The 14,148-nt window shown below is 44.5% G+C and overlaps 1 protein-coding gene across 9 annotated transcripts in view; it reads right to left on the reverse strand.

Moving 5' to 3' along the window:
- Positions 1 to 14,148, reverse strand: part of LOC115125476 (chromodomain-helicase-DNA-binding protein 9-like) — a 197,731-nt gene that overhangs the window by 115,864 nt on the left and 67,719 nt on the right. For all 9 annotated transcript variants that reach the window (XR_010461738.1, XR_010461737.1, XM_065013186.1 and 6 more), the window contains one exon: positions 4,510 to 4,621. Coding sequence is in view for 7 of the 9 variants with exons in the window: in XM_065013186.1 (XP_064869258.1) it covers positions 4,510 to 4,621 (112 nt within the window). In the remaining 2 variants the exon portion in view is untranslated. The remainder of the gene's footprint in view (positions 1 to 4,509; positions 4,622 to 14,148) is intronic.

Genomic DNA, 14,148 nt, shown 5'->3' on the forward strand with positions numbered 1-14,148 from the left:
GTCATAAGAGTTCTGCAGCCATAAAGAACCTGCATACTGTAGCCTTGGAGACACGGGGAGGGACTCCATGCCTTTAATAATCACAATAACACCGTCATAAGAGTTCTGCAGCCATAAAGAACCTGCATACTGTAGCCTTGGAGACACGGGGAGGGACTCCATGCCTTTAATAATCACAATAACACTTCTGCGTCATAAGAGTTCTCTGCAGCCATAAAGAGCCTGCATAAAGAACCTGCATACTGTAGCCTTGGAGACACGGGGAGGGACTCCATGCCTTTAATAATCACAATAACACCGTCATAAGAATTCTGCAGCCATAAAGAACCTGCATACTGTAGCCTTGGAGACACGGGGAGGGACTCCATGCCTTAAACATCACAAAAACACTATCATAAGAGTTCTGCAGCCATAAAGAGCCTGCATACTGTAGCCTTGGAGACACAGGGAGGGACTCCATGCCTTTAATAATCACAATAACACCGTCATAAGAGTTCTGCAGCCATAAAGAACCTGCATACTGTAGCCTTGGAGACACGGGGAGGGACTCCATGCCTTTAATAATCACAATAACACCCCGTCATAAGAGTTCTGCAGCCATAAAGAGCCTGCATACTGTAGCCTTGGAGACACGGGGAGGGACTCCATGCCTTTAATAATCACAATAACACCGTCATAAGAGTTCTGCAGCCATAAAGAACCTGCATACTGTAGCCTTGGAGACACGGGGAGGGACTCCATGCCTTTAATAATCACAATAACACCGTCATAAGAGTTCTGCAGCCATAAAGAACCTGCATACTGTAGCCTTGGAGACACAGGGAGGGACTCCATGCCTTTAATAATCACAATAACACCGTCATAAGAGTTCTGCAGCCATAAAGAACCTGCATACTGTAGCCTTGGAGACACGGGGAGGGACTCCATGCCTTTAATAATCACAATAACACCGTCATAAGAGTTCTGCAGCCATAAAGAACCTGCATACTGTAGCCTTGGAGACACGGGGAGGGACTCCATGCCTTTAATAATCACAATAACACAGTCATAAGAGTTCTGCAGCCATAAAGAACCTGCATACTGTAGCCTTGGAGACATGGGGAGGGACTCCATGCCTTTAATAATCTGCAGCCATAAAGACCTGCATCATAGCCTTGGAGACACAGGGAGGGACTCCATGCCTTTAATAATCACAATAACACCGTCATAAGAGTTCTGCAGCCATAAAGAACCTGCATACTGTAGCCTTGGAGACACAGGGAGGGACTCCATGCCTTTAATAATCACAATAACACCGTCATAAGAGTTCTGCAGCCATAAACCTCATAAGACACAGTTCTGCAGCCATAAAGAAAGAGTTCTGCATACTGCCTAGCCTTGGAGACACCTGCATACTATAGGGGGGGGACTCCATGCCTTTAATAATCACAATAACACCGTCATAAGAGTTCTGCAGCCATAAAGAACCTGCATACTGTAGCCTTGGAGACACGGGGAGGGACTCCATGCCTTTAATAATCACAATAACACTTTCATAAGAGTTCTGCAGCCATAAAGAACCTGCATACTGTACCTTGGAGACACGTCCATGCCTTTAATAATCACAATAACACCGTCATAAGAGTTCTGCAGCCATAAAGAGCCTGCATACTGTAGCCTTGGAGACACGGGAGGGACTCCATGCCTTTAATAATCACAATAACACCGTCATAAGAGTTCTGCAGCCATAAAGAGCCTGCATACTGTAGCCTTGGAGACACGGGGAGGGACTCCATGCCTTTAATAATCACAATAACACCGTCATAAGAGTTCTGCAGCCATAAAGAACCTGCATACTGTAGCCTTGGAGACACGGGGAGGGACTCCATGCCTTTAATAATCACAATAACACCATAAGAGTTCTGCAGCCATAAAGAGCCTGCATACTGTAGCCTTGGAGACACGGGGAGGGACTCCATGCCTTTAATAATCACAATAACACCGTCATAAGAGTTCTGCAGCCATAAAGAACCTGCATACTGTAGCCTTGGAGACACGGGGAGGGACTCCATGCCTTTAATAATCACAATAACACCGTCATAAGAGTTCTGCAGCCATAAAGAGCCTGCATACTGTAGCCTTGGAGACACGGGGAGGGACTCCATGCCTTTAATAATCACAATAACACCGTCATAAGAGTTCTGCAGCCATAAAGAACCTGCATACTGTAGCCTTGGAGACACGGGGAGGGACTCCATGCCTTTAATAATCACAATAACACCGTCATAAGAGTTCTGCAGCCATAAAGAGCCTGCATACTGTGGAGCCTCCATGGAGACACAATAACACCGTCATAAGGCAGAGGGACTCGACACGGGGAGGGACCATGCCTTTAATAATCACAATAACACCGTCATAAGAGTGCCTTTCCAATAATCACAATAACACCGTCATAAGAGTTCTGCAGCCATAAAGAACCTGCATACTGTAGCCTTGGAGACACGGGGAGGGACTCCATGCCTTTAATAATCACAATAACACCGTCATAAGAGTTCTGCAGCCATAAAGAACCTGCATACTGTAGCCTTGGAGACACGGGGAGGGACTCCATGCCTTTAATATAATCACAATAACACTATCATAAGAGTTCTGCAGCCATAAAGAGCCTGCATACTGTAGCCTTGGAGACACGGGAGGGACTCCATGCCTTTAATAATCACAATAACACCGTCATAAGAGTTCTGCAGCCATAAAGAGCATTCTGTAGCCTTGGAGACACGGGGAGGGACTCCATGCCTTTAATAATCACAATAACACCGTCATAAGAGTTCTGCAGCCATAAAGAACCTGCATACTGTAGCCTTGGAGACACGGGGAGGGACTCCATGCCTTTAATAATCACAATAACACCGTCATAAGAGTTCTGCAGCCATAAAGAACCTGCATACTGTAGCCTTGGAGACACAGGGAGGGACTCCATGCCTTTAATAATCACAATAACACCGTCATAAGAGTTCTGCAGCCATAAAGAGCCTGCATACTGTAGCCTTGGAGACACGGGAGGGACTCCATGCCTTTAAGCCTAATCACAATAACACCGTCATAAGAGTTCTGCAGCCATAAAGAACCTGCATACACAATGTAGCCTTGGAGACACGGGGAGGGACTCCATGCCTTTAATAATCACAATAACACCGTCATAAGAGTTCTGCAGCCATAAAGAACCTGCATACTGTAGCCTTGGAGACACGGGGAGGGACTCCATGCCTTTAATAATCACAATAACACCGTCATAAGAGTTCTGCAGCCATAAAGAGCCTGCATACTGTAGCCTTGGAGACACGGGAGGGACTCCATGCCTTTAATAATCACAATAACACCGTCATAAGAGTTCTGCAGCCATAAAGAGCCTGCATACTGTAGCCTTGGAGACACGGGGAGGGACTCCATGCCTTTAATAATCACAATAACACCGTCATAAGAGTTCTGCAGCCATAAAGAGCCTGCATACTGTAGCCTTGGAGACACGGGGGAGGGACTCCATGCCTTTAATAATCACAATAACACCGTCATAAGAGTTCTGCAGCCATAAAGAGCCTGCATACTGTAGCCTTGGAGACACGGGAGGGACTCCATGCCTTTAATAATCACAATAACACCGTCATAAGAGTTCTGCAGCCATAAAGAACCTGCATACTGTAGCCTTGGAGACACGGGGAGGGACTCCATGCCTTTAATAATCACAATAACACCGTCATAAGAGTTCTGCAGCCATAAAGAACCTGCATACTGTAGCCTTGGAGACACGGGGAGGGACTCCATGCCTTTAATAATCACAATAACACCGTCATAAGAGTTCTGCAGCCATAAAGAGACCTGCATACTGTAGCCTTGGAGACACGGGGAGGGACTCCATGCCTTTAATAATCACAATAACACCGTCATAAGAGTTCTGCAGCCATAAAGAGCCTGCATACTGTAGCCTTGGAGACACGGGGAGGGACTCCATGCCTTTAATAATCACAATAACACCGTCATAAGAGTTCTGCAGCCATAAAGAGCCTGCATACTGTAGCCTTGGAGACACGGGGAGGGACTCCATGCCTATAATAATCACAATAACACCGTCATAAGAGTTCTGCAGCCATAAAGAGCCTGCATGCTGTAGCCTTGGAGACACGGGGAGGGACTCCATGCCTATAATAATCACAATAACACTGTCATAAGAGTTCTGCAGCCATAAAGAGCCTGCATGCTGTAGCCTTGGAGACACGGGGAGGGACTCCATGCCTATAATAATCACAATAACACCGTCATAAGAGTTCTACAGCCATAAAGAGCCTGCATGCTGTAGCCTTGGAGACACGGGGAGGGACTCCATGCCTATAATATTCACAATAACACCGTCATAAGGCTTTTGCGTGCTGCAGCTTGGAGACATGGGGAGGGACTCCATGCCTATAATATTCACAATAACACCGTCATAAGGCTTTTGCGAGCTGCAGCTTGGAGACTGGGGGAGGGACTCACCGAGTCATCGTCTTTAAAGGATCTTCGAGGCGGACGCTCTTCATCAGACCCCTCCTCTGAAGACTCTGTCTCCCTCTTCTTCTTCATCCCTCCAAATTTAATGACGATTTTCCTGAAATAAAGATAACAGGACAAACATTAAGGATCAACGTCTGTTAAACGAGAGACAAAATAGGAAAACAGGACTCTATTTTCTCCTCTTTCCCTCTATGTTTCATGGAAACTGTCTCTGAATAATTGATGAACGATAATATAAAGATTGTCCTTGCTGTGCTAAATAAATGACCTCAGGAGTGTGTGCTGCCGTGTGGTGCAGTACAGTATATGCCGTGTTCCTCAATGCATCTTTTAAAGGCAAAAAGGAATTATTACACAAAGAATTATAATTAAGTAAGAATAGTTATTTTGTTTCACTGTTATTACCAGTCCAGCTCTGTTTATTTTACTTCAAATGAATGATTTAATTGTTTCCATGGTTGCTTAATGCCTTATTAAATGCACTTTCATAACCTAGATACAAATAGTGACTGATTCAAGAAGGCTGCAGTACATTTAAGTTCTAGCACTTCAAAACATACATTTTCATGGGAAGTAACTATGCAGTACAGTATTAGCTACAATATTAGCACATATTTTAAATAAATAATTTAGCATACTGAATGACCTAATGACCTCAATAAGGGATTATCAGTTCTTTTTTTTTCAATAATATAATAATATAATGTCCCTCTTGGTTATTGTGTGAGAATCAGCTTCTAATATGTCCATGACTGTGGTGACTCAATATCTCATCATGTGCAGAATGCAGAGATATTTTTCAGGGAGAAAATATGTAGTGTATGTGTGTGTGTGTGTGTGTGTGTGTGTCAGAGTGTCTGCAGACAGGGAACATATGAACCAGTAGACTGATACAATAGATCTCTGCTATGTACAGTTTGAGAGAGAGACACAGATACAGTCTCTCTCTCTTGTGCCTGCCTGCCTGCCTGTCTGACTGCCTGCCTGCCCCAGCCTGCTGTGTTCTTATCAACATGTTTATTGGATCAAAACAGAGAGATATAGATAGTGACTGAGCCTCCTCCCTTCTCCGTCTCTAGCTCTCTGTCTTGCCACAGATGATCCATTATATTGACCAGATACTCAAGTGGTCGATCTAACAATGAAAATAAATGACTTCAGAAATGGAAGGCAGTCGGGAGGAGGCAAGATCAGGTGGGACCATTCTAGCCAATGAGAGGGCAGATACGCGTGTGAACAACAGGCAAAACTCCGATAAAGTGTTTTTTCTCAAAGATGCCGGGATGTCACATGTCCTCCTAATATAGACTGGTAAAAGCATTACCAAACTTCTATCAGCTCAAATAAGCCACATCTAACACATTTTCTTTATTTAACTAGGCAAGTCAGTTAAGAACAAATTATTATTTACAATGACTGCCCATAAATAAGCCATTACATTTTTTGTTAACTAAATTCGACACTCCATACAAAAACACCTCGCTTGGTGAGCGATAATTACTTTTTTTTACCGCCACCTGCTGGAGAAGACTGATTTTAGGCCCAGTTATCCCCCTCACTTCTTCCTCTCTGGTCTCGCTCTCTTTCTCCCCCCTTTCAGTCTCCGCCTCCTGCCACCTACCTTTCTCTCTATCTTGTCTCTCCTCCATCGCTCTCTCTTCCAATCCCTCCATCCCTCTCCCCCCTCCCTCTATGGCTCAGAAAACACATAAACATGGATATGATTCAACCTACACAAAGAGCCAGTCCAGACTCCAAATCCCCATGCAGGCAGACAGAGACTAGCGTGGCTGGATCTAACAGGCTAATACTGTAGATGCGGTAAAGAGGTCAATTGAACTCAATTGCCATGGAATAGAGTGGGGGAAAGATCCCGAGTCTGCTCACTGAATCCCAGCAAAATTAGCATACATTTAGGATATTGTTCATATGTGTATTTCACACTATGTTGAGGTAGAAATCAGAGTATCATGCTGTATGGATGTCAACCCCAATATATGTTCATGTCATCATCACCAATCAACTTCATTACAGTTAAAAACTACTTTGACTACCACCATTGATTTCTGTATGCGCCAGCTATGCTAACCAGCTTATACGAGCAGGAGTTAGCGTTTAACAGTTACTTCTTTTAAGCCGGACAACTTATAAATGTTATTCAGCGAACAAAGCCAAATATATAAAAATCAGACATAAGTAAGTGCATTTTGGGCCTGTTACAATACATAACTCATGACAGATTTGAGGAATATCCACTTTGCTAGATCCAATTTGCTGAATGTGCGCCAATCTGGTCAATGGAATGGTCTGCGTTCTATAGACTCCGTTACTGCATTCACATTTTGTTACGCGTTACAGTCTTATTCTAAAATAGATTCAATATTTTTTTTCTCTTAGCAATCTACACAAAATACCCATTAATGACAACCATTAATGAATACCCATTAATAAAAACCAGCTTTTACATTTTATTTTGCACATGTATAAAAAACAAAAAACAGAAATACCTTTTTTACATAAGTATTCAGACCCTTTGTCATGAGACTCAAAATTGAGCTCAGGTGCATCCTGTTTCCATTGATCATCCTTGAGATGTTTCTATAACTTGATTGGAGTCCACCTGTGGTAAATTAAATTGATTGGACATGATTTGGAAAGGCACACACCTGTCTATATAAGGTCCACAGTTGACAGTTGACAGTGCATGTCAGAGCAAAAACCAAGCCATGAGCTCCGAGACAGGATTGTGTCGAGGCACAGATCTGGAGAAGGGTACCAAAACATTTCTACAGCATTGAATGTCCGCAAGAACACAGTGGCCTCCATCATTCTTAAACGGAAAAAGTTTGGAACCACCAAAACTCTTCCTAGAGCTGGCTGCACGGACAAACGGAGAGAAGGGCCTTGGTCAGGGAGGTGACCAAGAACTCAATGGTCACTCTGAAAGAGCTCTAGAGCTCCTCTGTGGAGATGGGAGAACCTTCCAGAAGGACAACCATCTCCACAGCACTCCACCAATCAGGCCTTTATGATAGAGTGACCAGACGGAACCCATGCCTCAGTAAAAGGCACATGACAGCCCACTTGGATTTTGCCAAAAGGCACTTAAAAACTATCAGGCCACGAGAAACAAGAATCTCTGGTCTGATGAAACCAAGATTGAACTCTTTGGCCTGAATGCCAAGCGTCACGTCTGGAGGAAACCTGGCACCATCATGCTGTGGGGATGTTTGCCTCGATCTTGACTGGTCTCCCAGTCCCTGCCGCTGAAAAAGATGAACGGAGCAAGGTACAGAGAGATCCTTGATGAAAACTTGCTCCAGAGTGCTCAGGACCTTGGACTGGGGCAAAGGTTCACCTTCCAACAGGACAACAACCCTAAGCACGCAGCCAAGACAACACAGGAGTGGCTTCGGGACAAATCTCTGAATGTCCTTGAGTGGCCCAGCCAGAGCCGGGACTTGGACCTGATCGAACATCTCTGGAGAGACCTGAAAATAGCTGTGCAGCAACGCTCCCCATCCAACCTGACAGAGCATGAGATGTGCCAAGCTTGTAGCGCCATACCCAAGAAGACTCAATGCTGTAATCGCTGCCAAAGATGCTTCAACAAAGTACTGAGAAAAGGGTCTGAATACTTATGTAAATGTGGTAGTTTTTTATTTTTTATTTTTAATACATTTTCAAAAACATGTTTTTGCTTCTGTCATTAAGGGGTATTGTGTGTTGGTTGATGAGGGAAAAAAATATTTAATCAATTTTAGAATAAGGCTGTAACAAAATAACAAAATATGTCAAAGTCAAGGGGTATGAATACTTTCCGAATGCACTGTATAAGTCCATGCTAATACTCCTGTGTCTCTTCCCTCGTCCGAACTTCGTTACCTAACTACAAAAAAGGAAAACACAGTGGCACATCCATCTCATTGAGTCCTTCACGGGTCCAAAAACATTGACCCATTCGAAATGGACCTGGGGCTTTCCCATCTGGACCCGATATGCATAAATAAAATAAAAAATTATATAGAGACCCCTTCCGAAAGGACCCGAGGACAACTAGACCCGTTCCATATAGACCTGGTCGTCCGATCCGAGTGAAGGAAGTAGCAGAAAAGTATATTTTTAAGCTACTTTATTAATTAACTGGAGCTGATAAAGTGTGAGGGAGTGGAGGTAAACATAGGTGAAGCTCGGGTAGGGGCTGTGCTGTGTGTGTAGGCTACTGAGAGTGTGAGCGAGTGGAGGTAAACATAGGTGAAGCTCGGGTAGGGGCTGTGCTGTGTGTGTAGGCTACTGAGAGTGTGAGCGAGTGGAGGTAAACATAGGTGAAGCTCGGGTAGGGGCTGTGCTGTGTGTGTAGGCTACTGAGAGTGTGAGCGAGTGGAGGTAAACATAGGTGAAGCTTGGGTAGGGGCTGTGCTGTGTGTGTAGGCTACTGAGAGTGTGAGGGAGTGGAGGTAAACATAGGTGAAGCTCGGGTAGGGGCTGTGCTGTGTGTGTAGGCTACTGAGAGTGTGAGCGAGTGACACGGGAACAGGGAGGTGGGAGGAAGAGACAGCAACCAACCAAGCAGAGTCGCTCTATAGTAGACTAATAGCTGCCATAGATAGGTTATTTATCATCCAATATGATTATGTAGCCTGTCTTGACTGCATCAAACTGCTAGGCTAATTGAAAATGCATGTGCCTTCTCATCCTGCACAGTTAAACAACAACAACTCCATTCAGAATATAAAGTAGCAGCTTAGCTGTTGGCTCTTGGTCGTTGTAGCCTATCATTCTCCTTTCATTTTTAATTACAGAATTTGAATTCCATCTTCCATTGACTCAATATCTCCTAACACGGAGGCTCTATGGCTGTAGCCTATTGCCGCTTTGATGACTTATGATTGGCCAAAAACAACAGAAAGCTACACGTGCCACTCTCGTTAAAAGAGTGGCACGTTTAGCTTGGGGTCCCGGATTGGGTCTCAGGTATTCGGGTACAGGTGGATCCGGGAAGACCTCTACTGTGAAGTCCTCAGCCTAGACATGGACCGTATATGTCTGTATATGTCAGTATTGTACAGGCCTATGTCTGTACTCAATGTCTGTTCTAAGTGCTCTAAACGCCCTACATAACCTGAGATCAGACACACAGAGATAATACAACAGCTCCCTCCCTCCCGGGGCCGTACTCCTGTCTTCTCTCTGTGTGTGCTCCAGATCATTCCTCCCTCATTCCCTCTGTCATGCACATTATCTCTCACCTTGTCTTCCTCCACCCCTCTCCTCCCCCTGTACTCTCTCACACAGCAACAGGAACAGAAGCTCTCTAGCTCTGTCTGATACTCTCCAAAACACGGCACCGCTCACACGAGCAGACACGCAGTAAGTCGATTCCTTCTCACACAACACCAACTACTCTGAAAGAGGTACTCACACATACACACGCACACATAGCTAACTACAGTGCCCTCCGTAATGATTGGGACAGGGAAGAATTTTGTTTTTTATTTTGGCTGTATACTGCAACAGTTTGAATTTGTAATCAAACAATGACTATGAGGTTAAAGTGCAGACTGTCAGCTTTAATTTTAAGGTATTTTCATCCATATTGGGCAAACAGTTTGAAATGACAGCATTTTTGTACATAGTCACCCCCATTTTAAGGGACTAAAAGTATGTGTATTAAATTTAAGTATTTGTTCCCATATTCATAGAACACAATAACTACATCAAGCTTGTGACTCTAGAAACTTGTTGGATGCATTTGTGTTTGTTTTGGTTGAGTTTCTGATTATTTTGTGCCCAATATAAATTAATGGTAAATAATGTATTGTGTCACTTTGGAGTCACTTTAATTGTAATTAAGAATAGAATGTTTCTAAACACTTCTAAATTAATGTGGATGCTACCATGACTATGGATAATCCTGAATTAATTATGAATAATGATGAGTGGGAAAGTTACAGATATACAAATATCATACCTCCCAATAAAATGCTAACCTCCCCTGTTATTATAATGGTGAGAGGTTCGCATGTCTTGGGAGTATGATATTTGTGCGTCTAACTTTCTCACTTCAGTACATACTGTATAAGTGAATTTGTTTCAATACTTTTGGTCACCTAAAATGGGGGTACTATGTACAAAAAGTGCTGTAATTTCTAATTGTTTCACCTCATATGGATGAAAATACCCTCAAATTAAAGCTGACAGTCTGCACTTCAAACTTGTTGTCATTGTTCGAGTTCAAATCCAAACTTTTGGAGTATAGAGCCAAAAGAAGAAGAAATGCTTCACTGTGCCTGTCTCTAGTTAAGCGATAGAAGACTCCCTCTGGGCTTATGCTCCAATACAGTACAGTGGAGCCAGGAAAACCAGCAGGCCAGTCAGTCATCCAGCCAAACACAGCCAGTCATTCAACCAGCCAGGCATTCATCCTGCCTAGTGCTTACAGCCAATACCACAGCCTAGTCTGTCTCAGTCACACTAAGCTGGTCTCTTCCTCACACACTGGTCCTCAGCCACACGCTAGGCTAGGTCTAGGATAGGACACACGCTAGGCTAGGTCTAGGATAGGACACACGCTAGGCTAGGTCTAGGATAGGACACACGCTAGGCTAGGTCTAGGATAGGACACACGCTAGCCTAGGTCTAGGATAGGACACACGCTAGGCTAGGTCTAGGATAGGACACACGCTAGGCTAGGTCTAGGATAGGACACACGCTAGGCTAGGTCTAGGATAGGACACACGCTAGGCTAGGTCTAGGATAGGACACACGCTAGGCTAGGTCTAGGATAGGACACACGCTAGGCTAGGTCTAGGATACACTATCCCACCTGGACATTTCCCACTAAATAAGGACTGATATTGGCTGTGGTGGTTTAGATGGAGCCAAAGGGAGAGAGAGGGTGCTAGAGAGAAGGCACAAAACATACACACACAACCACACAGCACACACAGTTATTTATACAAATAACCATGCATTTATGTGTACACACACATACACACTGTGGTCTGTAGGAGGCTGAACGTTTCTCCCACTGTCTGTCAATACTAGAGCTTTCATGGTCTCCTTGAACATGTTGTGTTGTTGTAGGGACTAAAGCTATGTTTCTCACTTTACTCCTCCGGATGATATTACACTTCCATAATCCTATCCACAATGACACTTTGCGGTTGCCTGGCAACGCGCCCCAGGGAGTATAGTTGGCAGCGTGGGCGGTGGATGTGACATCACTTCCTGTGAGTGGCAACGGAGCGAACACTCTACTCTGCGACGCAATGAGCAGCTGAGGAGAATGAGAAACGGCAAGACCGCTCTAATATCAAGGAAATATGGACAACAGAATCTTCTCCCACACAGGCAGGACTGAAATACTGAAAGAGAGAAATACAGCAGTTTCATCTCCTATCATCAGACAGTAGGCCATACTATATTCTCTCCTATAGACATGTTGGTTGTTTAGCAACAAAACCAACGCGTGCGCAACTGGGGCAAAACAGACAGGGTTGGCTTAGATTGTTGTCCAATTTTTATTGAAAACATTGCACAAAGAACACTAGTTGTCTCTCAAATACATTGTTATAGATGTTTGTTAGCTAGCTACTGTTAGCCATATTAGCAGTGACATAAAATCAGTCTAAACAAGACATGGTATCAAGAACAAGATAAAACTAGCTGAAACGAGTCACCTGCGATTCCCCACATGGCAGTTTCTTGTCATTGTTGCTAAGTATCTGGCCATCCAGAAACACAACTCACAGCCTTCTGCCCCAATGAAGCATGCACATGGTTTTCGTGACGTTGTGAGCTAACCTATTTATAGCAAGACGCACTTGCTTTATCTTAATATAACGAGGCCATTACAAGGCTATCAAACCATGCTGCTGACTGTCAATGGCATACTGGACTATAGCAAACCCCCCGCCCCCCCTTCAAAACCACCAATTAGTGACACTTCTTCAGTTAATTTTACTGTGAAATCATTGATTTGAGAGAGAGGGAGGAAGCATCCAATGGGTTGGCAGCTGTGATGTGCGTCAGTCTTGTTGGAATGTATATGGAGGTTTAGTAAGACCTCAGAGAGCAAGACAGAGAGTATGATGGGAGGACGAGGAGGAACGGAGGAGGAGGCGTGACGCAGACACACATGTGGAACTCATCCCACATCACACAGGCTTTACAGCCTCAGAACCCAACCAAGACCACAGACTGGCTTTATACATTCCCACCCACAGTTTACTACTAATACCACCACTACAGACGTTTCATAGGTATTACAGTTGATACATACACAGGGACGCACCAACAAATCCAGCTGTCCCCTCTATGGTAGGTGAGTTTGGCCTTCACTCCAGCAGACAGGCTAAATAGTCTGATGGAGTGTTACAGTGATTCCCAGAGAGAGCTGTACTTCTAGTTCTGGCAGTGGCCCCGTTTGACTCCCATGAGCAGATCCTCATCCTGCCTGGTGCCTAATAACCCAGCATTCTCCTCTCCATGCTCAGCCCCCCAGCACTGCCCTGTCCTAGTTGGCACACCACCCACCATTCTGTGTGTTTGGAGGGAGTATTTTGTAGGCCGAGGGCACACTGACGTGTTCCAGGGTCCCCCGTGAGGAATGAGAACTTGGGACAGACCAGCCTACACAAGGTGCCAGTGTTACCCCCAAGTTCACTGTAGCCAGGGCCGTACCTACATAACAAGACACAGAGGTCCTCAACATGTAAAGTGTTGGTCCCATGTTTCATGAGATTAAATAAAAGATCCCAGAAATGTTCCATATGCACAAAAAGCTTTTTCTCTCAAATGTTTACATCCCTGTTCGTGAGCATTTCTCCTTTGCCAAGATAATTAATCCACCCGACAGGTGTGGCATATCAAGAAGCTGATTAAACAGCTCAATCATTACACAAGTGTACCTTGTGCTGGTGACAATAAAAGGCCACTCTAAAATGTGCAGTTTTGTCACACAACACAATGCCACAAGTTTTGATGGAGTGTGCAATTGGCATGCCGACAGCAGGAATGTCCACCAGAGGTGTTGCATGAGAATTTAATGTTAATTTCTCTACCATAAATCACCACCAACGTTGTTTTAGAAAATGTGGCAACCCCACCATCCCAGGACCTCCACATCCAGCTTCTTTACCACCGGGATCGTCTGAGACCAGCCTCCTGGACAGCTGATGAAACTGAGTTTGCACAACTTAAGAATTTCTGCACAAACCGTCTGAAAGCATCTGAAGGAAGTTAATCTGCGTGCTTGTCATCCTCACCAGAGTCTGACCTGACTTCCGTTTGGCGTCGTAACCGACTTCAGTGGGAAAATCCTCACCTTAGATGGCCACTGGCACGATGGAGAAGAGTGCTCTTCACAGATGAATCCCAGTTTCAACTGTACTGGGCAGATGGCAGACATTGTGTATGTTGTCGTGTGGGCGAGCGTTTTGTTGATGTCAACATTCTGAACAGAGTGGTCATTGGGGCGGTGGGGTTATGGTATGGGCAGGCATAAGCTAAGGACAACAAGCACAATTGCAATTTTTCGATGGCAATTTGAATGCACAGAGATACCATGACGAGATCCCCAGGCCCATTGTTGTGCCATGCATCTGCTGCCATCACCTC

Source organism: Oncorhynchus nerka, linkage group LG28 (assembly GCF_034236695.1).
Source record: "Oncorhynchus nerka isolate Pitt River linkage group LG28, Oner_Uvic_2.0, whole genome shotgun sequence".
NCBI classification, from domain to species: domain Eukaryota; kingdom Metazoa; phylum Chordata; class Actinopteri; order Salmoniformes; family Salmonidae; genus Oncorhynchus; species Oncorhynchus nerka.